General features: G+C 42.6%; 1 protein-coding gene across 8 annotated transcripts in view; it reads left to right on the top strand.

Annotated features, from left to right (window-relative positions):
- The window catches only part of ST3GAL1 (ST3 beta-galactoside alpha-2,3-sialyltransferase 1), a 134,503-nt gene that overhangs the window by 73,479 nt on the left and 33,828 nt on the right, over positions 1-27,196 (top strand). For 7 of the 8 annotated variants that reach the window (XR_014492173.1, XR_014492174.1, XR_014492175.1 and 4 more), the window contains exons 3-6: positions 4,738-4,864; positions 17,309-17,858; positions 19,256-19,452; positions 20,285-20,464. Coding sequence is in view for 4 of the 8 variants with exons in the window: in XM_083360104.1 (XP_083216230.1) it covers positions 17,547-17,858; positions 19,256-19,452; positions 20,285-20,464 (689 nt within the window). In the remaining 4 variants the exon portion in view is untranslated. The remainder of the gene's footprint in view (positions 1-4,737; positions 4,865-17,308; positions 17,859-19,255; positions 19,453-20,284; positions 20,465-27,196) is intronic. The other variant, XM_083360106.1, reaches the window with a different exon arrangement.

The following is a 27,196-nucleotide window of genomic DNA, read 5'->3' as shown; positions in this document are numbered from 1 at the left end:
CTCAATTCTTTGGCGCTCAGCCTTTCTTATGGTCCAGTGTAATGCTTAGACCAGGGCTTTTCAACTTTTTCACCCATTGTACCACTTTTAGGATATGGCAACATCCGAGTACCAACAGTTGCCTAGCAAGGTGTCAAAAACCTGACACCTCCCCCTCCAAAAAGGAAAAAAAGTGATGAAGTACAGGTAGTCCTCGACTTACAATAGTTCGCTTAGTGACTGTTCGAAGTTACAATGGCACTGAAAAAAGTGCCCCCCAAGCCACAGCCGAGCAAGACACCTGCCTGCCCGCCCGGCGGCGCTCTTCCTCCTGTCCGAAGTTTTCATTGTTGTGAGCATTTCTGTTGAGGATTGGCAGCGGAGGTGGGGTGGGGGGGGTGTTTGGTTTTTATTCCCCTCGTCTGCTGGGTGGTTGCAGCAGGTTTTACTCACTTCACATGACCCTGGGACATTGTGACCGTCATAAATATTAATCAGTTGCCAAGCATCTGAATGTAAATCACAAGACCCTGGAGATGCTGCAATATTCCAGCTGATCGGCCCTTCTGGGCTCAGCAGAAGCGCCAGGATCCGTGCCGAGCTTCAGCTGGAGCCTGGCGCTGATCCTGGCACTTCCGCTGAGCCCTGACAGCCCTGCAGCTCCAGCCGTCTCTCGCTCAGGCTTGTGCGGTGCTGCCACCGGTTCAGCTCATTCCCCTCCCCCACTACCACTTTTCTAGGATGGTCGCGTAGCACCTGCCAGGTGCCAATGTACCACAGGTGGTACCTGTACCACTGGTTGAAAAGCCCTGGCTTAGACAGAATGGCTGGAGATAATTCCCAAAGTATCTTTGGAATAATCGTTATGATAACAGAGCTGAGCTTCCCCTGATTGCTGATCAATTGCCATAGTTCAGAGAGTGAAAGGCAATGGAATTGACAGTCTAAAGCAGGGGTGTCAAATGCAACCTCACGTGACATGTCGTGACGTATCGCAACTTTCTTTTCCCATTGCTGGCGCTGGGGTGGCCACGGATTCAGCATGACGCATCCGGCAGTTTGATACCCCTGGTCTAAAGGAATGTTTTGCAACTGTGGCCACTTTCAGATGGGTGGACTTCAACTCCCAGAATTCCTTAGCCAGCAAATTGGACATTTCCCAGAATAACAAAAAAAAAAGAGTTGGAAGGGACATTGGAGGTCTTCTAGACCAGCCCCTTGCTCAAGCAGGAAACCCTATACCATTTCAGACAAATGGTTATCCAATATCCTCTTAAAAACCTCCAGTGTTGGAGTGCTCACAACTTCTGGAGGCAAGTTGTTCCCCCGGTTAATTGTCCTCAGTATTAGGAAGTTTCTCCTTAATTCTAGGTTGTTTCTCTCATTGTTTAATTTCCATCCATTCTTTCTTGTCCTGCTTTCAGGTGCTTTGGAGAATATGTTGACCCTTGTTCCTTTGTGGTGGCCCCTTAGATATTGGAACACTGCTATCATGTCACCCCTCACCCTTCTCTTCATTAAACTAGACATACCCAGTTCCTGCAACCGTTCTTCATATGATTTAGCCTCCAGTCCCCTACTCATCTTTGTTAAAGTCAGATGTAGTCCAGGAGCACGAAGATGACACTTAAGGTAAATGTGGTTCTTTTTCAAAAGACCACTAACTGTGGTTATCAAAAGAGGTCTGGCACCATTCTTGTGCAAATCAGAAGCCAGTTTGAGGCCCCCAAAAATGTTTGGCAAAATATTGGTCAGACATTCTGCCGCTCTACAAAGTAGGAGCCTAATTCCTCTTGCAGATCAAGCTAACATGGTCTGGAAGATAATGGCCGGTACCAATAGCATGCCTTAGCAGCCAATGATGGTCAGTAGGAGCTGGGCAGTTCCCAAACCCCAATTATATTAGTCCAACCTTGTCAAGGACTATTCACAATGGGTCACCATCACTCATACGAGCCTTGGTGGAGCAGTGGGCTAATGCCTCCTTAAGTAACACCAGCTGCCTGCAATTAGTGCAGGTTCGAGTCCCACCAGGCTCAAGGTTGACTCAGCCTTCCATCCTTCCGAGGTAGGTAAAATGAGGACCCAGATTGTTGGGGGCAATAAGCTGACTTTGTAATAATGCCGCTTGGGGTGTGTGTGAAAGCCCTAATAAGCAGGCATATACATAGAATGAAGGCTACTGCTAAGCTTGTAAGCCGCCCTGAGTCTTCGGGGAAGGGCGGGATATAAATGGAATTAAAATAAAAAAATAATAAAAAAAATACAGCGGGACTTGTGTTGGGATGCAATGCAGGGTTAAAACTGAAGCAGAATTCTGTTACGCTATTAAGACATGTTTTCTAGAAAAAAATTGGAGAAGCCCCTTCAGGTCCCAGTTAGTCAGGTGTGAAGAGAAACCCTTAAGCATTGACATGAGCCAGCATGCAAATCTCTTTTTACTAATGATTGTATAATGAAACTGCCTTAAACCGAATGAGACTCGTGGTACATTTAGCCCAGTGATTTATGTTGTTGGCCTTGTGACAATTTTAGCATAGAAAGACGTGGGAGGACTGAATGGACAGATTTGGGCAAAAGGGCGTAGTAGTACAGGCGGTCTTTGACTTATGACCACAACGGAGCCCAAGATTTCTGTTGCTAAGCAAAACAGTTGTTAGGTTAGTTTTGTCCCCTTTTGTGACCTTTCTTGCCACCGTTGTTAAGTGAAGCGCTGCAGTTGTTCAGTGGGGGAACACAGTTGTGAAGTGAAACTGGCTTCCCCATTGACTTTGCTTGTCAGAAGGTCGCAAAGGGGGATCAGGTGACCCCGGGGCACTGCAACGGTCATCAATATGAGACAATTGCCAAGTGGCTGGATTTTGATCATGTGACCAGGGGGGACGGTGCAACCGTTGTAAGTGTGGAAAATGGTCATAAGTCTCTTTTTTCAGTGCCGTTGTATCTTTGTAAGGTCACTAAACGAACTGTGGTAAGTCAAGGACTACCTGTATAGGCTGTATGGCCTCCTCCTTCTTCTTTCCTCCTCCTCCTCCTCCTCCTCTTCTTCTCCCCCTCCCCTCCTCCTCCTCCTCCTCCTTCTTCTTTTCTCCTCCTTCTCCTTCTCCTCCTGTTCTTCTTCCCCTCTTCCCCCCTCCTCCTCCTTCTTTCCTCCTGCTCCTTCTCTTCTTCTTCTCCTCCTTTTCCCCTCATCCTTCTTTCCTCCTCCTCCTCCTTCTTCTTCTTTCCTCCTCTTCTTCTTTTTCTCCTCCTCCCTCTTTCCTCCTCCTCGTCTTCTTCTTCTTCTTCTTCTCCTCCTCCTCTCCTCCTCCTCCTCTTCTTCTCCTTCTTCTCCTCCTCCTCTCCTCCTCCTCTTCTTCTTCTCCTTCCCCTCCTCCTCTTCTCCTTCCCTTCTTTCTTTCGTCCTCTTCTTCTTCTTCTCCTACTCCTCCTCCTCCTCTTCTTCTTCTTCTCCTCCTCCTCTTCTCCTTCCCTTCTTTCTTTCCTCCTCTTCTTCTTCTTCTCCTCCTACTCCTCCTCCTCTTCTTCTTCTTCTCCTCCTCCTCTTCTCCTTCCCTTCTTTCTTTCCTCCTCTTCTTCTTCTCCTCCTCCTCCTCTCCTCCTCCTCCTCTTCTTCTCCTTCTTCTTCTCCTCCTCCTCTCCTCCTCTTCTTCTTCTCCTTCCCCTCCTCCTCTCCTTCCCTTCTTTCTTTCCTCCTCTTCTTCTTCTCCTCCTCCTCCTTCTCCTCCTCTTCTTCTTCTTCTCCTCCTCCTCCTCTTCTCCTTCCCTTCTTTCTTTCCTCCTCTTCTTCTTCTCATCCTCCTTCTCCTCCTCTTCTTCTTATTCTTCCCCTCCTCCTCTTCTCCTTCTCCTCCTTCTTTCCTCCTCCTCCTCCTTCTTTCCTCCTCCTCCTCCTCCTCCTCCTCTTCCTCCTCTTCTTTTTCTCCTCCTACTCCTCCTCCTCCTCTTCTTCATCTTCTTCTTCTCCTCCTCTCCTCCTCCTTCTCCTCTTCTTCCTCTCCTCCTTCTCCTCCTCCTCCTCCTCCTCTTCTTCTTCTTCTTCTTCTTCTTCTTCTTCTTCTTCTTCTTCTTCTTCTTCTTCTTCTTCTTCTTCTTCTTCTTCTTCTTCTTCTTCTTTCCCCCCCTCTAAATCTGCTGAAGAACTGGGGCTGTGTGGGAGTGGCAGATTAAAAGCTGACAGCATTCAGGTCCTCTTAGAAACCCGACCAAAGTCATATCAGAAAAAGAAAATAAAGGAGGAATGCTTGGATAGCTTAACGCCTTATCTACAGAAGAGAACAAAATATCACAACCACACAATGACAGCTGTTGCTGCTGCTGCTGCTGGGTAGATTACGGGCTTCTCTTCCACCAAAGCCAGGCCACAAAAGAAGAATAGAGGGAAGGGACTGCAAACAAACCCCTTCGACTGAAAGGCAATTCTTCTCTTGAATTTCATAAAAGTTTCAAATTCTTTCCCACGTTGCAGGTAGGCTGACCTGATGTTCAGGGAATATATCTGGCCAACTGTAAACCTTTGGGTACTTTTGTAAATGCTGGATTTAAGCTTACCATCGCTTAACCCCTGTTTCGCCTTCGTCACAATCGGCAAACATACAGTATATAAACTGTAATCTTTCCATCAGGAATCGACAGAATGGAAGACGTGCCTTTTAATTTTTACTAGTCAGGCCGCTGGCAAAAGGGACATCGTGATAAGCTTTTGGGCAACCAGTTTCAACAGGAATCTCACCTGGATCGTTATGCTTATCTTTCCAGATCAATGGACTAGCCCTGAACGGTTCCAAATCCAAGGTAAAGCTGAGGACAGGTACCCTTTGATCCTGTCGTGGGGCTGAGGACAGCCTGAGTCAAAAATATCAGAAAGCATTTAGAAGCATATAAGGTGAGAGCTCACACTTAAGCGATCTGGGCAACTTTTTTGAGGTCACGCTTAGCCACGAAATCCCTTCCCAAGCTATTTGTAATGCTTCTTTACTTAGTAATACCCTGAAAGTGGCTTCTAGCCAAATGATTTGACGGGCCTGGAACAGTATTACAGTAGGCCTCAGGGTTAAGGTGGCTAGTTGTGTTTTTGCATCCGAGGCGCGTACATTTTCAAAATGTCTTCAGGAGAGGCAAGGTGTGAAGATGTCCACTACAACATCGTAACATTTGAGCATGCTTGACTACATGTAGTTCTTGCCTTATGACACTCAGCTGAGTCCAAAATTTCCATTGCTAAGCAAGACATTTGTTAACTCACACCCTGGTCGGCACCTCTTTACTCTCCTACCATCGGGTAGGAGATACAGGAGTAGAGCCAGCCGTACCAACAGGCTGAAGAACAGCTTCTATCCATGGGCTGTCAGGTTCCTGAACGGGAAATAACTTTATGTATGATTGACTTGCGAGGCCAGTGTGTTGTACAATTAGCTCACGTAGTGTAACAAGATGGTGGGTTTCTTGTCACTGTGAGTTGTGGTGGGGGGCACGAAGGGAGGCTCAGCCAATCTCAATGTATACATGGTTGTACTTTGACAATAAAGATTTGTTCATTCAAGTGAGTTTTGCCCCATTTAACAACCCTTCCTTGCCACATTGCTTAAGTGTAGTACTTAAATTAGTAGCATGAATCTGCTTTTCCCATGGATGTTGCTTGTCAGAAGGTCACAAAAGGGGATCACATGACCCCAGGACATGCAACCGTCATAAATATGAGTCAGTTGCTAAGCATTTTGCATTTTGATCATCTGACCATGGGGAATGCGGAAATGGTTGTAAGTGTGAAAAATGGTCATAACTCACTTTTTTCAGTGCTGTAGTAACTTTGAATGGTCATTAAGTGAATGATTGTTAGTTGAGGACTCTCTGTACTCCAGATGGTGTGGAGGTACTTTCCTGATAGGTATCCTTCACACACTGTCAGAGTGTGCACAGTTCTATTGTGTGAGACAGCCCAGGAGCAAATACAGAAAACAGTGATTTGTAATCATTTGTAAAAAGGTGGTTTATCTAAAATATAAAACAATTATACAACAGGAACAATACACATGCTAAGAACAGAATCCAACAAACCTTGATTCCAGTAAGAAATGGAAGAGAAAGACTCCAGCAAGGCCTTCCCTTTTGTACTCAAGCTCTTAAAGGGATACAGACTCCTGCTGAGTCATTGCTAACATTGCATCATTCATCTCACTTTATACAAACTGGTTACCTTCTAAATCAGACATGTCAAACACAAGGCCCGGGGGCCGGATCCGGCCCGCAAAGTGGTTTCATGTGGCCCGCGAAGCCATCCTGGAAACAGTGAGGGAGCGGCCCCCACTGCCTTGGCCCTGGCCCAGAGACCCTCCTTCTGCCAGAGACCCTCAGATCTGTCCCACTCCTGCCCAGGCCCTCATAGGCACTCTTGATGCGAACAATGTAGAGCTGGCCACGCCCACCCAGTAAGCCATACACACTCTAGCCACGCCCACCCAGTAGACCACGCCCACCCTGGCCATACCCACCCAGCCCCCTGAGGGCAACCACAATGCTGATGCGGCCCTCAATGAAATTGAGTTTGACACCCCTGTTCTAAATCATTACCTTGACACAAACAGGCCCAGACAATTGGTACAAAACTCAGTGGAACATCCTCCTCAGAACATAACCTTTAATGACCATTCCTGGCAGTCCCACCTGTCTTGAATGCTGAAGGATCTTGGGAGTTGTAGTTCAACAGCATCAGAGGAACCAGACTTCCCTCACAATTTCTTTGCAACACCAAGCCAAGATGGCCTTTAGCATAAGAATGGACAATCGTTTGGTGGATGGAACTGTGTTTTTTCCCCCTTTTTTGTCTTATTTCCACTTGACAAGGATGTCTATGGAGATTCTCAGTCATCCAGGTCATGGTTGCCCCAAAGGTGCTTTTTCAGGAGGCAACTGGACTTTCTTGTTTTTCTTTGAAGACGTTTCGCTTCTCATCCTAGAAGCTTCTTCAGCTCTGACTGGATGGTGGGGAATGGGAGGATTTGTACTCCTTGCAGACAGCCGGTCATTTGCCTTCTTTAAGAGAGTCGCAATGAACCGATTTCCAGAAAACATTGCAGACTACAGGAACTGCTTGTGCTTTAGTTTGAGATGCAGACAACACAGACTCATCGCCAACAGTCTGTGCCTGTCTTCAACAATGAAGGGACCTAGGGCAGAAAACATCCTGCATCCAAGAAGGCTCCACCCCTAGTTGCACCACAGTCACTAAATGGTCATAAATTGAGGACTACCTGTGGTAGCTGTTGACAACAGAACATCTCTTTCTAAACCAGGGGTCTTCAAACTTGGCCCTTTTATGACTTGTGGACTTCAACTCCCAGAATTCCTCAGCCAGTGTCCCTGGCTGAGGAATTCTGGGAGTTGAAGTCCACAAGTCATACCTGTAAAAGGGCCATGTTTGAAGGCCCCTATTCTAGACCATTCTTTATCATTTCCTTAATACTTATAGTTTCTTTAAAAAAAACTGAACTGCCTAAAAGTTTGTTAGCTGTTGCTCATGAGGAGATTGATCTTCGGATACAGTTTCCATTTTATATTCACTGCTGGCTGTTGTCCTGAAGGTATACCAATTTAACTGACACCTAAAGAAACAAAAAAAAAATTAAGAGTAGAGAAACTGTTCCTCTGAGGTTGAGCAAATGTATTTATCTGAGAATCCAGGGCACAGACTTTCTCAACACACCTTGGCTACCATCCTCAACTATTTAAACCCAACATTCTGCTTTTAAAAATTAAAAAAAAATAAAATAGAAACAACTCAAGTAGGGGAAAGCCGTTTATTTTTTCTAAAGGCCAAGTGAACACACAATGGATAAATACAACATTGAAAAGCAAGCAGTTTGCTTCCTTGTGTGCAAAATGCAAGAAAGCAAACGCTGAGATTTGAGAACCTTCGGCAAATATAATTTCCACTGTTAAGTGTATGTACTAAATTGCAGCCAAATTCTTTTCTTGACAAAGAGATGTCTCGCATGAACACTGCTCTTTTTTAAAAGACTTCAGCAAAAGCTTACCCTGTATTTTGATAAGCCTCCTATTCAAAACAAAACAAAAGAGACATTTTTTAAAAAAAATGAAATCAATCTCACTTAAAAGAACTTTTAAGCTGGGTGGTGGTAGCGTTATTGATATACAGGCCTGTTTAAACTGATACTTCTGTTCAGCCATGACTGCTCTGAGGAAGTGCACTCCCTGAGGTTGAGACTCAAACAAAGGAAGGAGTAACACTTGTTGAATTTAGGGAGATTTTCCTTGGCTTAAAAGGGACGCGGTGGCTCAGTGGGTTAGGACGCTGAGCTTGTCGATCAGATGGTCGGCAGTTTGGTGTGTCGAATCCCGAGTGCCGCGTAACAGAGTGAGCGCCTGTTACTCGTCCCAGCTTCTGCCAACCTAGCAGTTCGAAAGCACGTAAAAATGAAAGTAGAAAAACAGGGACCCCTACGGTGGGAAGGTAACAGCGTTCCGTGCGCCTTTGGCGTCTAGTCATGCCGGCCACATGACCACAGAGACGTCCTCGCACAAGCACTGTCTCTTCGGCTTTAAGACGGAGATGAGCACCAGCCCCTAGAGTCGGAAATGACTAGCACGCATGTGCAGGGGAACCTTTACCTTTACCTTTCCTTGGCTTAAAAGAAACCTTACAATATTTCGGAATCAACGTGTAGGTCAGCTTTTAACAACTTGAGGTGTTGAATTTCTCTTGTTGGTGTTCAGTTGTGATCAACTGCTCGCAACCCCATGGACTGCCCCTGTCCTACACTGTCTCTAGAGTGTGCCCAAATTCATGTTCACTGGGTTGATGATACTACCTAACCATCTCAATCTTCTGCTATCACCTTCTCTTTTTGCCTTCAACATTTCCCAACATCAGGATCGTTTCCTTTCTCCTCCTTTGGTGGCCAAAGTATTTGAGCTTCAGCTTCAGTCTCTGCCCTTCCAAAGGACAGTCAGTGTTGATTTCCTTTAAGATTGACTGATTGGATCTCCTTACAGTCCAAGGCAGGGGTCCCCAACCCCCGGTCCGTGGACCAGTACAGGGGCGTGGCATACCAGCAACTGGTCCGCACCAACAAGCAAAGCCCCATCCATGAGATGAAGACAGCACACAAAACCACACACCCTCCGGTCTGTGGAAAAACCTCTCTCCACAGAACCGGTCTCGGGTGCCCCAAAGGTTGGGGACCTCTGGTGCAAGGGAATCTCAAGAGCAGGGGTCTTTAAACTTGGCCCTTTTATGACTTGTGGACTTCAACTCTCAGAATTCCTCAGCCAGCGTGCCTGGCTGAGGAATTCTGGGAGTTGAAGTCCACAAGTCATAAAAGGGCCAAGTTTGGAGACCCCTGCTCAAGAGCCTTCTCCAACAACACAATTCAAAAGCAATTGGACTGCTGATGTTCCATAATTCCCAGTCAGCAAAGTCAGGAAATTTGACTTTTAGGGCTGTGTGCATTACACAATAAATGTAACCGACACTGATTTATTGGTGCAATTTACTCTGTGTGTGTGTGTATGTGTGTGTGTGTGTGTGTATGTATATATACCAATATATGTTATAAAACAAATTTGCAGCAGTCAATATAACATTTATTATCTGCTCAGCCAGGTTATAAATCAGGTCAGAAAGAAAATACATTGCTGTATCACTGTAAACTTCTGATTGCTGTAAGCTTCTGATTAAAAGAATGCCATGGGGGGGCTGAAATGTGGAATAAACCAGCTTTATTGAAGAGAGTGGCTGGACTCACATATCATTCTAACTAAAATATGGTTCATTCCATTGTGCCTTGAGTGGTATCAGATACCAACCATCATGGTTTGGTGGTTAAGATTTACAACTTGAAGCATTAACCCAGGCAGCTGTGGCATAATTCAACAAACCCTAGCTTACAAACCATGGCTTAATTTACCAGTAGTGTTTCAGCAGTCATTCTGCTAATTAGAATTCCATCTAAAAGTAGTGGTATCATCTGGCCTATATTTAACATTCTATTAAGGAGGGCAAATAAGGCATTGTCTCAAAGGTTCTCTGAATATTATGTCCATGGTACTCCTCTGATTAATAAGCTTATTGTATCTGGTCATATTGCTACATTCCTACTCCCACATGCTCCCAAACAAGCTATTCAATCATCGGTTCCACCCAGGCCAGAGGTAGGCAACCTTGGCTCTTTTATGACTCGTGGACCTCAACTCCCAGAATTCCTGAGCCAGCCATGCTGAGGGGAAAGGGAAAGGTTTCCAGGCTGAGCCATGCTGGCTCAGGAATTCTGGGAGTTGAGGTCCACCAGTCATAAAAGAGCCAAGGTTGTCTACCCCTGGCCTAGGCCTAGGCCGCTTTATGACTCGTAGACTTCGACTCCCAGAATTCCTGCGCCAGCCAGGCTGAGGGGAAAGGGAGAGGTCTCCAAGCTGAGCCATGCTGGCTCAGGAGTTCTGGGAGTTGAGGTCCATGAGTCATAAAAGATCCAAGGTTGCCTACCCCTGATCCTAGTCCATTGTAGACAAGCGGACAGAGCTGTACAGGTAGTCCTCAACGTACGACACAATTGAGGCTAAATTTTCTCTTGCTAAGTGAGACAGCTGAGTTTTGCCCAATTTTGCGACCTTTCTTGCCACATTCGCTAAGTCAATCAGTGTGCCTGTTAAGTTGGTAACACAGTTTTTTAAGTGAATCTGGTTTCCCCGTGGACTTTGCTTGTCAGAAAGTCGCAAAAGGGGATTGCGTGACTCTGGAACACCGCAACCGTCATAAATATGGGTTAGTTGCCGAGCCTCCGAATTTTGATTACCTAACCATGGGTATGCTGCAATGGTCATAAAGTGTGAAAAAGGGTGGTAAGTCACTTTTTTCCAGTGTCGTTGTAACGGTCATTAAATGAACTGTTGTAAGTCAAGGACTACCTTTAATTTCTTGGGGCTTCCTCCTTCCTTGTTTTAAAGGTAGCATTGCTCCAACTATCTGTTTTTTTCAACGCACCCAACAATTTCCCCTGGGAAGGATTTTACCGGTACATGTTTAAAAACGCTTCGAAAGTCACCAACGCCCTTGTTTGTTTTCCCCTTACTGACTTTATCTAACACCCGAGCCTTTAAACAGAAGTGGGAACATAACATGCGATGAAGAGAGTGATGAAAAGCTTCATTTACAGGGCAATGGCTATAATTGTCAAGTGTTTTGTAGGGTCCTCCCTGCTCTCTGAGCTTGGTTGTTTTCTGGCAGACATCTCATCACCAAACTAGGTAACGTCATCAGTGCTTACCCAGTTGGGTAATGAAACATCTGTAAGAAAACAGCCAAGCTCAGAGACCATCAAGGGCTCCACAGTTCAACCCTGAGCTACAAATATTCTCTTCTGTTAAATATTTTTATTGACTCTGTCAAATAGTAATAATAATAACAGCAATAGATGATGATGATGATAGTTGTCGTCGTCGTCGTAGTAATAGTAGTTGGAAGGGATCTTGAAGGTCATCTAGTCCAGTCCCCTGCTCAGGCAGGAAACCCTATACCATTTCAGGCAAATGGCTGGCCAGTCTCTTCTTAAAAACTTCCAGCGTTGGAGCATTCACCGCTTCTGGAGGCAGGTTGTTCCACTGGTTAGTTGTTCTAACTGTCAGGAAGTTTCTCCTTAGTTCTAGGTTGCTTCTCTCCTTGACTAGTTTCCATCCGTTGCTTCTTGTCCTGCTTTCAGGTGCTTTGGAGAATAGCTTGACTCCCTCTTCTTTGGGGCAGCCCCTTGATGGAATCACATCTCATATGTCCAATAAATGTACAGTGTTAGCACTAGATCCATTGTCCTCCCAAGAAATAACTTTTTCCATTTGCTTGTCAACACCATGGTAAGCTAGGTGTGTGCAAAGGAATTATTCGCATAAATCAAAGGGCCATTCCTGAATATCAAACAGATTCCTTTCAGCAACAGGTGGAATAACCTTTTTCAAAGTTGGGCGCATGAGTGTGTGCTTTAACCAAAAAGCTTGCCTCAAAGATGGCACTCCTTCATAACTAAAACGCAAGCTGTTATATGATGTGATTGTGTTCATGTCACGTCAATTCAAGACTGAGTGTCTGTATTCATGGAACATGTTAATTAATCTCAGGCGATGTCAGGAAGACTTGAATAAGTTGCCTTGAGTTTTGAGAGGAAAGTCAAGATCTAAATCTGATTTTTCCTTTTCTCCTAACAAGAAAACTCCCTTCTCGGTCAATTAACAATGCATTTTGTGATTCAGTTTGTCCAGTTGGCAAACTCTGTGATTCGGGCTATGCATGCTTGTGTTTGCCAAGCCCTGTCTCTTATTCTGTACTGCCACAAAGTAGGTTCTGTTTAGTGACCCAAGATTGGAAAGAGGTTTCTTAGCATCCTATCCCTCATTGCAACAGACGGATGTCAGGTTAACTTGATGTAACAAAGAGAACAGAGAGATTTGGGTTCTCTTAAAGTTCTTGCCCAATTGAGCTCAACTCTATGTGACTTCACAGACATGTTGTACCTGTGTCACTCTCTTGGCAAAAACAGAGAAGTGGTTTGCTACATTTTTTTTTCTTGAAATTTTCTCTTGTCTCCTGTACAATTACTAACCACATATTACAGGGGTTCCCAACTGGGGGTGCGAGACAATATTCTGGGGGGGGGTTTGACAAAAACTTGAGTTTTCAAAATTATAATGTATTTTCATAATTCATTGCCGCTATTTTGAACTTTTGTAAGGGGTGCAAGAATATATCAGATATGTTCTACAGGTGCGGGGTATAGAAAAGGTTGGGAACCACTGACATATTGTATACTTTTATTGATTTATTTAATTTATATAGCTTGTACGACCTGCTACCTAAACCTTCACATTTGTGTTTCAACTTGCTTAACATTTTTTCAATTAACCAAGGTCACTTAAGCAATGGTACTCACAGGCTGTGCTCTCTTAAAGATTAATGTGTTTATTACAGTTAGCCTTTAACTTATTACCATAATTAGGACTGGAATTTCAGTCACTGTGGTCATTGAGCAGGTCATCATTGGACTTGGCCCCAATTTTTACAACTGTTTTTACTGTGACTGTTAATGAGTCGTGCAGTCCTTAAACAAATCTGGCTTTCCCAATTGATTTTGTTCATCAGAAGCTGGCTGGAAAAAATCACACCTTGCTATCCCATGATTGCAAGATGTTGCAACTGTCATCAATGCAAGCCACTTATTAACTGTCGGAGTGGTGCAATGGTCTGTAACTTCAGATAGGGGTTGTAAGTCACTTTTTCCAAGGCCAGTTGTAAGTTGAGGACTACTCATATGCCATTAAAGATAACCTCATTCCCCCGCGCTAGATTTCAGCCAGCAGTTGTTTATACTCCAGCTTTTGCTTTATGAAGATCAGACACAACAGCTATAAGCATTTTTATTAGTCGGCCCAATAGTAGCAAAGTCAAAGCCAAACCAAGATACCTGCATAGGGTGCAAAGGGGTGTGTGTGTGTGTGTCTGTGTCTGTGAGATGCAGACCAAGCAAGCAAACTGAACAGGTTGTCCTGCTGTGATTTATGGCTGAACCACCTTCCAGCTTTTGCTGGTGATTTTTGATGAAGGCCAGGCCATATCACCACAGTGACATTTTTCAAATCTTTCAGAAATCATTTTACTCACCATGATGAAATTCCTTGCAGCATTCCATCTGTCATGCTAAGGTTCAAGCTTGTTTTGCAGAAAGGGACTCCCTTTTTATTTATTTGTTTGTTTGTTTGTTTAATGTCCTGGATTAATTAAAGAAACCTTGCGAAATGCAGGCAAATGCTAAGAGAACAGAACAAATAATAATAATAATAGTAATAAGAATAAGAATAAGAAATAATAATAATAATAATAATAATAATAATAATAATAAGAAGAAGAAGAAGAAGAAGAAGAAGAAGAAGAAGAAGAAGAAGAAGAAGAAGAAGAAGAAGAAGAAGAAGAAGAAGAAGAAGAAGAAGAAGAAGAAGAAGTTGGAAGGGACCTTGGAGGTCATCTAGTCCAACCCCTTGCTCAGGCAGGAAACCCTATACCATTTCAGGCAAATGGCTGTCCAGTCTCTTAAAAACATCCAGTCTTCTTTCTTTGGTTAGTTGCCATCCCTTGCTTCTTGTCCTGCTTTCAGGTGCTTTGGAGAATAGCTTGGCTCGCTCTTCTTTGTGGCAGCCCCTGAGATATTGGAACACTGCTATCATGTCACCCCTCACCCTTCTCTTCGTTAAACTACACATACCCAATTCCAGCAACCGTTCCCTATAAGTTTTAGCCTCCAGTCCCCCAATCATCTTTGTTGCTCTTCTCTGTACTCTTTCTAGAGTCTCGACATCTTTTTTACATCGTGGTGACCAAAACTGGATGCAGTATTCCAAAGCATTGTAAAGTGGTATTAGGTGGGATGTTCTTGAACTGCACTTTTAAGTGCAATACTTTTGAATGAAGAGTGGGCCTCTTTTAAACTTTTTTTTTTAAAGATTTTCTTTGGGCTTTTGTTGTTATAACAAAAATAATAATTAAATAAATTATTATTTTGAATAACTAAGAAAGGTGAGCTAGATGCACTTTGAAATGAAAAGTTCAATTAAAAAAATTATTGGCATGCGCGTATATATGTGTGTGTGTGTGTGTGTACATATATATATATATATATATATATATATATATATATATATATATATACATATACATATATATATATATATATATATATATATATATATATATATATATATATATATATATATATATATATATATGGATCTTTGGTTATTCGGGTTTTTCCCCGCGTAGAACTAAAGGTGTAGGGGCGACGTTTCGACGGAATCCCATCCGTCATCATCAGGCTGGTGGCTTCTGCTTCCTTCTTCAAATATATATATTTGTTTTCTGAGGTTTTCGCGGGTGTTTGTATGTAGGTTTTTGGTCATTCAGGTTTTTTCCCACGTAGAATTGGAGGTATCACGTTGCCCTGATACCTCCAATATATTGAAACAGAATAACAGAGTTGGAAGGGACCTTGGTTGTCTTCTAGCCCAACCTCCTGCTCTGGCAGGAAATCCTATACCATTTCAGAGAATAAATGTCCAAACTCTTCTTAATATCCTCCAGGGTTGGGGCATTCAAAACTTCTGGAGGCAAGTTGTTCCAAACAAAGCTAAGTTGAGAGCAATGAGCTAAATAAAGGTTGAATATAACCATGTTACGTTCTACTAAAAGAAATGCAGAACATAGATGGGAAATTGGTCTATTGTTATTCCCAGCATCTCAGAGAAGCTTCAAAAGTTTTAAAAAGCTTCAAAAAATATCAATACAACTGCCTTTCCTTGGCCCTCTCAATTCAACCTAACTATAGGTGTGAAGCTTGATGATGGAAAAGAGCAAAGATTGTCTACTGCCTTTTTCTTGGTAGACATTTCCATCTAAAATTAGATCCATAGAGGTCTCTGTTCCGTAATTCCATAGATCTCTGTTCCAATGTTCATGCAGCTTAGGAGAAGAGAGACTTTTTTGTTTATTTTTACATGTGAGGAGACAACTGTGATTTTCAAAATATATTTTGGGCTACTCAAAATTCATTTTCTAGAAACTGGTGGCACTTCACCTCCTATTTTTTTTCTGCAGAGCTGGGTTTCAAAACTCTGGGCGACCTAAATAGATGGCTAACAGAATTAAAAGTTTTCCATACCACTTTGTGGCCGTCCAGCATCTAGGTTTTGGCACCTGGGTCTGGTCCCTATGATTTGTGTAATTTGACTGAATTTTAAACAAAGCAGGATGACAACTTTGATAAGGGGAAGAACCAGGAAATCCTGGATGTCTGTTACAAAGGAGGATATATCCTGTTACACACGGACATTACAATCTAGGTGACGTATTGAAGTGACATTTTATAAAAAAAAATGTCCTGGGTTAATCCAACAAACCTTGGCAAAGATGCAGGCAACACAGTGAGAAGCTAGGCCACTTTTAAAACTTTTCTTTTTAGATTTTTCTTTGGGTTTTGTTTTTTTTTTTGTTCTAAATATTAGAATGGTGATAATTTAGAATGGTGGTGGTGATGATGATGATGATGATGATGATGATGATGATGTTGGAAGGGACCTTGGAGGTCATCTAGTCCAACCCCCGGCTCAGGCAGGAAACCCTATACCATTTCAGACAAATGGTTGTCCAGTCTCTTCTAAAAACTTCCAGTGATCAAGATAGCAATAGCACTTAGACTTATATATAAAGATAGATAGATAGATAGATAGATAGATAGATAGATAGATAGATAGATAGATAGATAGATAGATAGATAGATGAGATATAGATAGAAGAAATAGATAGATAGATAGATAGATAGATAGATAGATAGATAGATAGATAGATAGATAGATAGATAGATAGATAGATAGATAGATAGATGAGATGAGATATAGATAGAAGAAATAGATAGATAGATAGATAGATAGATAGATAGATAGATAGATAGATAGATAGATAGATAGATAGATAGATAGATAGATAGATAGATAGATAGATGAGATATAGATAGAAGAAATAGATAGATAGATAAGATAGATAGATAGATAGATAGATAGATAGATAGATAGATAGATAGATAGATAGATAGATAGATAGATAGATAGATGAGATATAGATAGAAGAAATAGATAGATAGATAGATAGATAGATAGATAGATAGATAGATAGATAGATAGATAGATAGATAGATAGATAGATGAGATATAGATAGAAGAAATAGATAGATAGATAGATAGATAGATAGATAGATAGATAGATGATAGATAGATAGATAGATAGATAGATAGATAGATAGATAGATGAGATATAGATAGAAGAAATAGATAGATAGATAAGATAGATAGATAGATAGATAGATAGATAGATAGATAGATAGATAGATAGATAGATAGATAGATAGATAGATGAGATATAGATAGAAGAAATAGATAGATAGATAGATAGATAGATAGATAGATAGATGAGATATAGATAGAAGAAATAGATAGATAGATAGATAGATAGATAGATAGATAGATGATAGATAGATAGATAGATAGATAGATAGATAGATAGATAGATAGATAGACAGACAGACAGACAGACAGACAGGAAGGAAAGAATGAAAGGAAAGAAAGAGAAAGAAAAAGAAAGAAAGAAAGAAAGAAAGAAAGAAAGAAAGAAAGAAAGAAAGAAAGAAAGAAAGAAAGAAAGAAATTTTTAAGGAAAAGTGTATTTTTCTTACCTAAGCCTGTGTTTGCTAAAATGAAAATTACAATACTTTTGTTTTGATTCAACTTTCAGAAGGACAAAGCAGCAGCTGTTCAAGGAGAAGAAGGAAAAATGAAAAGACATTTTGCCCTACCTGCTTGCAGACGAAGAAGGGAGAACATCTGCTTTCCTTTCATGGCTCCAGAAGACCACCTCAAGGGCTCTTCCTTCAAGTAAACGGCTGCTGGTGGCTAAACAAGGATTTTAGATCCCTTTTTAAAATTCCTCCTCTTGGACCCCTTGTGTAAAGGAACCGACCAATCTGTCCAAAATGATAGCCTTTCGGAACAAGGGCCTGAAAATGTTCACTCTTGCCTTACTTTTCATCATCACCATCACGTCATTCCTGCTCAACTACACCAACAACGTGGTGTCCACATCTTGGGATCCCAAGCAGATCGCTTACCAGTTTTCGGAGCAGGTTAAAAAACTGCTGAAATATTCCAGGAGACCCTGCAGTTGTGACACCTGCATTTTGGAACAGACCTCGGATTGGTTTGACGAAAGGTTCAACATAACTATGCAACCTTTCTTAACCACTCAAAATGCCTTCCTGCCCCAGGAGAACTACAAATGGTGGCTGGTGAGTAGGAGGGAGAGGAGGACTATGGAGATTCTCGGTCATCCAGGTTATGAGCAGGGGGGTTGGACTAGAACACCTCCATGGTCCCTTCCAACTCGGTTATTCTATTCCAGGGTTTTTCAGCCAGTGGTACGGGTACCACCTGTGGTACATTGGCACCTGGCAGCTGGTACGTGACTGTCCTAGACAAGTGGTAGCGGGGGAGGGGAATGAGCTGAACCGGTGGCAGCACCGCACAAGCCTGAGCGAGAGACGGCTGGAGCTGCAGGGCTGTCAGGGCTCAGTGGAAGCATCAGGATCAGCGCCAGGCTCCAGCTGGAGCTCGGCACTGATCCTGGCGCTTCTGAGCCCAGAAGAAGCACCGATCAGCTGGAATATTGCAGCATCTCCAGGGTCTTGTGATTTACATTCAGATGCTTGGCAACTGATTCATATTTATGACGGTCACAATGTCCCAGGGTCATGTGAAGTGACCAAAACCTGCTGCAACCACCCAGCAGACGAGGGGAATAAAAACCAAACACCCACCCCATCCCACCCCCGCTGCCAATCCTCAACAGAAATGCTCACAACAATGAAAATTTCGGACAGGAGGAAGAGCGCCGTCAGGCAGGCAGGCAGGTGTCTTGCTCGGCTGTGGCTTGGGGGGCACTTTTTTCAGTGCCATTGTAACTTCAAACAGTCACTAAGCGAACTGTTGTAAGTTGAGGACTACCTATACTTCATCACTTTTTTCCTTTTTTTTTTGGTCAAATTTTTGACACCTCCCTAGGCAACTGGTGGTACTCGGATGTTGCCATATCCTAAAAGTGGTACAATGGGTGAAGAGGTTGAAAAGCCCTGTTCTATTCTATACTTGTCCCAAAGGTGCTTTTTTTCATCAGGCAACTGGACTTTCTTGTTTTTCTTTGAAGACGTTTCACTTCTCATCCAAGAAGCTTCTCGGAAGCTTCAAAGAGGCCATCTATGTCAAAATTGAACAGTCCTCTCTCAACAGAAGGGGAGGGGTACGACATGGGGAAAGAGAGTACAGGTTTTGGATGCACTCCAATAATACCCCAGGTGTAGCACCATAAGTGGAGTACTACTCTACCTATGAAAGAGGGCAGTGATAATCTTAAGATCAACAACAAATTGCATATTCTTATATGCCAAAGTTGGCAACTTTTAAAACTTTTGGACTTCAACTCCCAGAATTCCCCAGCCAGCATGGTTGGTTGAGGAATTCTGGGAGTTGAAGTCCACAAGTCTTAAAGTTGCCAAGTTTGGAGCATAGCTCATCTAAGTCAGAAGCCTTTATGAAGAGCTTAGACTTTTGTCATTTGATGCCTTCTGGGTCTTTAAACTATTCAGAATGTCGTAGTGAGTTCCCCGCCCCCCCCAAATCTTCTCTGCAGAAACTCCAGGGAGAGAGAAGTCCCAAGACCATGAATGAGACCGTCCAGGAACTCTTCAGCTTCATTCCAGGAGACTGGGAGCAATTTTTGGACAGGAGCAGTTCACGGTGTCGGAGGTGTGCTGTTGTAGGAAATTCAGGGAATCTTCGGCAGTCACAGTACGGCCAGGAGATTGATGCTCATGACCTTGTGTTTCGGTAAGTAGCTGCAAGGCCCTGGGTTCAAGTAAAATCTCTCCCGGAGAGAGAATAGCCTCCATCCACAGAAAGCAGTAGTAAGATGAGGGGTTATCTTCTTTGCACATGGCAGCCATCCTTTGGAGGAAGCAGAAGAGAATCCCACTTGTACACAGTTGCCCTCCATCTCTTTCCCATTCTTTTTCTTAACAATCCTCCTTTTCTGCTCGTGCCCTGCCAGCTATGGACAAATGGTATCCAAGAAACAAATAACATAATCCTCTTTGACCCAATTGTTGCCGCTTCTTTTAGGCCAGGGATCTTCAAACTTGGCCCTTTTATGACTTGTGGACTTCAACTCCCAGAATTCCTCAGCCAGTTCTCGCAAAGTTGGAATTGATTGATTTAACTTTTTAGTCCCATCCAGTCGGCATTACCACTGCAGCCATGCCCACCCAATGGGCCACACCCACCCAAAGGACCACACCCACCCAGCACCCGATGATACATAAGTGGGTTTTGGGTTGCAGTTTGGGCACTCGGTCTCTAAAAGGTTTGCCATCACTGGTATAGGGTTTCCTGCCTGAGCAGGGGGTTGGACTAGATGACCTCCTAGGTCCCTTCTGACATCATCATCATCATCATCATCATTATTATTACTATTATTATTGTTGTTGTTGTTGTTGTTGTCATAAAATGGGGCAAAATTCATTTAACAACTGTTTTAGCAACAGAAATTTTGGGCTCAATTGTCGTAAGTCAAGGAGTAAACTCAAAGTACGAGTGTTCCTCTTCTCATTGACTGACACTTCTTCTCCTTTCTCAAATTTCCCCCCCACCTTTTTGCCTGAAGAATGAACAAAGCCCCAACAAAGGGCTTCGAATTGGATGTCGGCAGCAAAACAACTCATCACTTTGTCTACCCGGAGAGCTATCGAGAGCTAGGGGAGAAGGTCCACATGATTCTCATCCCATTCAAAATTTTAGACTTGCGTTGGGTCATCAGTGCCCTCACAAACGGCACCATCAATCAGTAAGTAGACCTGAGGAACAAGAAGACTTGGCCAGAGATTCTTCTGCATGTTGAGTTTTTCCTCAGGTAGTGCAGATGTAAGATGGCAATACTGAAAAAGTCTTGGGGAAATGGTGTTCTGTCCCAGCCTACATGAGTCCTTGTTATGTTCACAAGGAGAAACCCCTCTTCCAAGAAACAGACCTGAGTCAGTATCCAAGGCAAACAAACACAGTCCACGGGAACTCAATCCTCAACACGAATGGTTGCCTTTGGCAACCAGCACCTCCCACACCTTCCCTTTTATAATTCAGCCAAGGCGTGGTTTCTTAATGCCTTCTCCTTTGCCTTTGGAGCCGCCCCATTGCATTTCTCTGTCCTACTCGCTTCTCTTGCCTGCACTTTCATGCATCCTGGATTTGTCCCAGCTGTGCTTCATCACTGTCCAACTCAGGCTCCCATCACAGCTGTGTCTCAGCCTGAGCGCAAGTAGAGGGGCCAGGTTCTTCATCATACTGGAAGTCTTGGAGCTCCTCAGAGCCTTCCGCTGACTCTAATGTCACTCCAGGCCCCTCCTCCTCCTCTGATTCCTCAGACTCAGCTGCCGGACTCACTGGCTGGTGAGGAATCACAACAAATGGAAAGAAAATTGCTGGAAAGCTGAAGTAGGGAGTTCTAAACTTTGGGAAAATTAATATTATAATACGGGTAGTCCTTGACTTACAGCAGTTCGGTTAGTGACCATTGAAAGTTACAACAGCATTGAAAAAAAGTGACCCACAACCATTTTTCACAGTTACAACCTTTGCAGCATCCCCATGATCATGTGATCAAAACTCAGGTGCTTGCCAACTGTTTCATACTTATGACCGTTGCTCTGTTTTATGGTCATGTGATGCCCTTTTGTGATCTTCTTACAGGCAAAGTCAATGGGGAAGTCAGATTCACTTAACAGTAAGGTTACTAACTTACCAAATGCAGTGATTCACTTAACAACATTAGCAGGAAAGGTTGTAAAATGGAGCAAAACTCACTTAACAAATGTCTCAGTTAACAACAAAAATTTTAGGCTCAATAGTGATCATACGCCAAGGACTACTTGTACAGGTAGTCCTTGACTTATGACAGCTCAGTTAGTGACCGTTCAAAGTTACAATGGCATTGAAAAAAAGTGACTCATGACTGTTTTTTCACATTTACGACCGTTGCAGTATCTCCAGGGTCACAAGATCAAAATTCAGACTCTTAGCAACTGACTCATATGTATGACGGTTGCAATGTCCTGGGGTCATGTGATCGCCTTTTGTGACCTTCTGACAAGCAAAGTCAAAGGGGAAGGCAGATTCAGTTAACCGTGTTACTAATTTAACAACTGCTAATCTACTGGGGCAAGAAAAAATGTAAAATGGAGCAGAATTCACTGAACAAATGGAACTTTTGTTTAGATGGTAGGAAGGGTTAGGTCCTTGCTGCTCTTTCAGCTTGGTGGTTCTCTTGTGGATATTTCATTATCAAACTTCTGTTAGAAGGGACTGTGGTTTAATCTCTGTTTATATACAAGTGGCTTGACTTGTCAGTGTGTATGCAGGGGTAGGCAACCTTGGCTCTTTTATGACTCGTGGACTTCAACTCCCAGAATTCCTGAGCCAGCCACGCTGAGGGGAAAGGGAGAGGTTTCCAAGCTGAGCCATGCCAGCTCAGGAATTCTGGGAGTTGGTCCATGAGTCATAAAAGAGCCAAGGTTGCTTACCCCTGGGCTAGGCCTAGGCCGCTTTATGACTCGTGAACTTTGACTCCCAAAATTCCTGAGCCAGCCATGCTGAGGGGAAAGGGAGAGGTTTCCAAGCTGAGCCATGCTGGCTCAGGAATTCTGGGAGTTGAAGTCCATGAGTCATAAAAGAGCCGAGGTTGCCTACCCCTGGTCTAGTGTTAATCTTGGTGTTAATCTCTGTTCATCTGGATGTTGATTGCTGGTGACGTGTTGCTGATATTACTTATGCACTGTTGATGTTACCTAGTTTGGTAATGAAACATCTGCAAGGAAACCACCAAGCTCAGAGAGCACCAAGGATCCCACAGTTGAACCCTGAGCTACAAATATTCTCTTCTATCAGTATGACAGGTGCTTGTTAAACACACCTGAACAATTTCTCAAAGGCTTCTAGTCTAATGATCACTGCTGCCTTCTGGGACTCTTTAAGTGTCTCAAAAATTAGAAGCTGAGCTATGAAAGCAAAACATTTTCAAGGGAAAACTAGCCAGCCTTCTCTTAGCATTCCATTCTGGGTGAGAGAACACTGGTTAATCTAATCAAATTGAATGAAGGAAATTCCTCTTTTCAGCTATTTTATATTAATGGTCATCCTCATAGTTCCCATAAGTTCTGCATTGCATGAAAATGTGTTTTTTTCCCTTGTGATTTCCCTTGAATATCTTTTACTCTCTATAACACTCTGTTAGCTTAATGTCAACACTGGGGGAAAAATGTTTCTTAGCAGATTTTACACTAAAAGCACACGTACGCATAAGCACACACGCAAACTTGGTGGGAACAATGGAGTCACAGTAGTGCTTCCTTGTTGTCCAGGAAACACTTTTGCGCACAAGGGGATATTAATATGCATTGGATTTCTATTTCATCTACTCAGCAAAAGGGTGTTTCAGGACAAGGATCTCATGATCTAAATTGTGTAAAGAGAAGGGTTTTTTTTTTCTTTGTAAGATCCAAAACTTGTTTTCAGGACACTGATGCAACTCATGCGCGAAAGATGTGACAAGTTCCAAAGTTTTCATCATTTGCAAAGTCCGTGTCTTTTGACCAAACAAGGAAAGATAATGTCTTCTCCTATCATTGTTTGTTGTTCTATTGTTTATTCAAAAACCCATTGACAAACATTCTTCGGCAATTTTTCCTATTGCTTTGTTTATGTAAATTTTGGCAGGATCCAATATGGATCAGTCACCAAGTCCAGAGGTTTAGCCTTCTGAGCTTTCGCACTCATGCTGTGTGCCATTCATGCTTTGGGTATTCCGTGTGTGATATTTATATGGTGCCTGGTTGTATGTGGCTTTTTTAGGCACCACAATGTAAAAAAGATGTTGAGACTCTAGAAAGAGTGCAGAGAAGAGCAACAAAGATGATTAGGGGACTGGAGGCTAAAACATATAAGGAACGGTTGCTGGAATTGGGTATGTCTAGTCCAGGGGTCAGCAACCTGAAACAGTGAAAGAGCCACTCGGAACCGGTTCCCTCACAAAAGGAAAAACTGGGAGCCGCAAAAAACTGTGTGCACATGCGCGTACATGCATGCATGTGCAGAACAAGGTTTGACTGAAGAGTGGAGCCAAAGCGAGATATGCACCTACCCTGCATATTTGAATTGATTGGTTAAACTTTTTTAGTCCCACTTTTTTTTTTTAGACTGCAGGCAGAGGACTGGGAGCCGCAGGAGACGGCTGGAAGAGCCGCATGTGGCTCCGGAGCCGCGGGTTGCAGACCTGTGGTCTAGTCTAATGAAGAGAAGGGCAAGGGGTGACATGACAGCAGTGTCCCAGTATCTCAAGGGCTGCTACAAAGAAGAGGGAGTCAAGCTATTCTGTAAAGCGCCTGAAGGCAAGACAAGAAGCAATGGATGGAAACTAACCAAAGAAAGAAGCAACCTAGAACTAAGGAGAAACTTCCTGACTGTTAGAACAATTAACCAGTGGAACAACCTGCCTCCAGAAGCTGTGAATGCTCCAACACTGGAAGTTTTTAAGAAGAGACTGGACAGCCATTTGTCTGAAATTGTATAGGCTTTCCTGCCTGAGAAGGGGGTTGGACTAGATGACCTCCAAGGTCCCTTCCAACTTCATTATTATTATTATTATTATTATTATTATTATTATTATTATTATTATTATTATTATTATTATTATTATTATTATTGCTGTATACTGTAAATACCACACACAAAATAGCCCAAAGCTCGGCTAGAGAAATTCCCTGAGGATGGGCCCCAGTACGAGTCAGAAGATAAACCGTTGGTCCCTGTAACCGACCCAGTTTGGATCCTGCAACATTACCCTGGGACACGTATATATTGGCCTTCATTTGTATAAATGTTTATTTATTTCCAAGGTTAAAATACAGACGAAAAGAAAAAAAATCATAATACAAAAACAGAAACAAATTAAAAAAAGTGAACAAACAAAATATTAAGCATACACAGAAAATGTCCCTTCTGGTTGAACACTGATAAATATATTTCAGCAACAGGAAATATTCCCTTTTCCTTACAAAACAGGACCCCTACCTATAAACACCCACATCTATATTTGCAAAATTGCTAATATGACATTAAAAACATCACAGTTCTAGAAATCTATTATCAATCAACCAATTTGATCTACTATCTGTCTACTAAAGGTAAAGGTAAAGGTTCCCCCACACATGCGTGCTAGTCGTTTCCAACTCTAGGGGCCAGTGCTCATCTGCGTTTCAAAGCCAAAGAGCCAGCGCTTGTCCGAGGACGTCTCCGTGGTCATGTGGCCAGCATGACTAGACGCCAGAGGCGCACGGAACGCTGTTACCTTCCCACCAGAGTGGTCCCTATTTTTCTACTTGCATTTTTATGTACTTTCGAACTGCTAGGCTGGCAGAAGCTGGGACGAGTAACAGGCGCTCACTCTGTTACGCGGCACTCGGGATTCGACCCGCCAAACTGCCGACCTTCTGATCAACAAGCTCAGCGTCCTAACCCACTGAGCCACCGCGTCCCTTTCATCTATCTAATACACACACACACACACACACACATACACACACACACACAAAACAACCAACTGGACTTTTTCCAGTGAGGGGATCCATATTATGCAGTAAATAGTTGCTAGAAATCGAAGCAAAATCTTTTCTTTATTACAGTTTATGAGAAGGCTCAGAACTCACATATTTTCCCAGGCTTTTTAATATTACTGCCTGCAGTTTTTGTGCTTTATAAGTGTTGGCTCTATTGCTACTTTTATAGTTTGTTTTTTTAATTGTATCTTGTAATCTAGCCAGAATAATTGAGGGAGTGTGCAGTGGCCAACTTTCCTAAAGGAATAAATCAAGTAGAAGGAATACTAGCAAGCTGCATGTATTTTGGGATGGGAACCATTAGGGAATTAAACTGGAAATTAGGGCAGGAACAATCCTTGATTATACCAGTAGTCCTCAACTTACAACAGTTCATTTACTGGAGGTTTTTAAGAAGAGACTGGACAGCCATTTGCCTGAAATGGTATAAGGTTTCCTGCCTGAGCAGGGGGTTAGACTAGATGACCTCCAAGGTCCCTTCCAACTTTATTATTATTATTATTATTATTATTATTATTATTATTATTATTATTATTATTATTATTATTATTGACTGTTCAAAGAGACAACGGCACTGAAAAAGTGACTTATGACCTTTTTTCCCACTTACAACTGTTGCGGCATCCCCTTGGTCATAATTCGGATCCTTGGCAGCTGCTTCATACTTACGACGGGTGCAGAGTCACGTGATCCGCTTTTGCAGCCTCCCGACAAGCAAAGTCCATGGAGAAGCCAGATTCACTTAACAACCATGTGACTATAACTGAACAACTGCAATGAGTCACTTCGCAATTGTGGCAAGAAAGGACATCAAATGGGGCAAAACTCACCCAGGAATTGCGACATGAATTTTGCAATCGGTTGTGGTCATACGTTGAGGACCACCTGCACTTTACAGAAATGAGAGTTATAGAAAAACATGCAAGTGGTACTCAGCTTACGACCCAGACCTGGGTTCAGAATTTTTGTTACTAAGCAAAGTGCTAGCTCAGTGAGTCATGCTCGATTTCATGACCATTTTGCCAGGTTGTTCAACAAAGCACCAGAGGGAAGGACGAGAAACAACAGTTGGAAACTGATCAAGGAAAGAAGCAACCTGGAATTAAGGAGAAACTTCCTGACAGTGAGGACAATTAACCAGCGGAACAGCTTTGCCTTCAGAAATCGTGAGCGCTCCATCACTGGAGATTTTTAAGAAGAGATTAGACATTCACCTGTCTGAGATGGTGGTATAGGTTCTCCTGCTCAAGCAGGGGGCTGGACTAGAAGACCTCCAAGGTTCCTTCCAGCTTCTATTCTATTTTATTCCTATTTCCATTCCATATTCTATCTATCTATCTATCTATCTATCTATCTATCTATCTATCTATCTATCTATCTATCTATCTATCTATCTATCTATCTATATCTATCTCTATCTACCTACCTATCTATCTATCTATCTATCTATCTATCTATCTATCTATCTATCTATCTATCTATCTATCTATCTATCTCTATCTATATCTATCTATCTATCTATCTATCTATCTATCTATCTCTATCTATATCTATCTATCTATCTATCTATCTATCTATCTATCTATCTATCTATCTATCTATCTATCTATCTATCTATCTATCTCTATCTATATCTATCTATCTATCTACCTATCTATCTATCTATCTATCTATCTATCTATCTATCTATCTATCTATCTATCTATCTCTATCTATATCTATCTATCTATCTATCTATCTATCTATCTATCTATCTATCTATCTATCTATCTATCTCTCTCTCTCTCTCTCTCTATCTATCTATCTATCTATCTATCTATCTATCTATCTATCTATCTATCCAGCTTTCCCTATTGATTTTGCTTGCCGGAAACTGTCTAGGAAGGTTGCAAATGGCAACTACACACAGCCAA

Source organism: Vipera ursinii, assembly GCF_947247035.1.
Source record: "Vipera ursinii genome assembly, chromosome: 3".
NCBI lineage: Eukaryota > Metazoa > Chordata > Lepidosauria > Squamata > Viperidae > Vipera > Vipera ursinii.
Note: the sequence above shows the minus strand (reverse complement) of the source record. Positions and strands in the feature narration are given on the sequence as shown.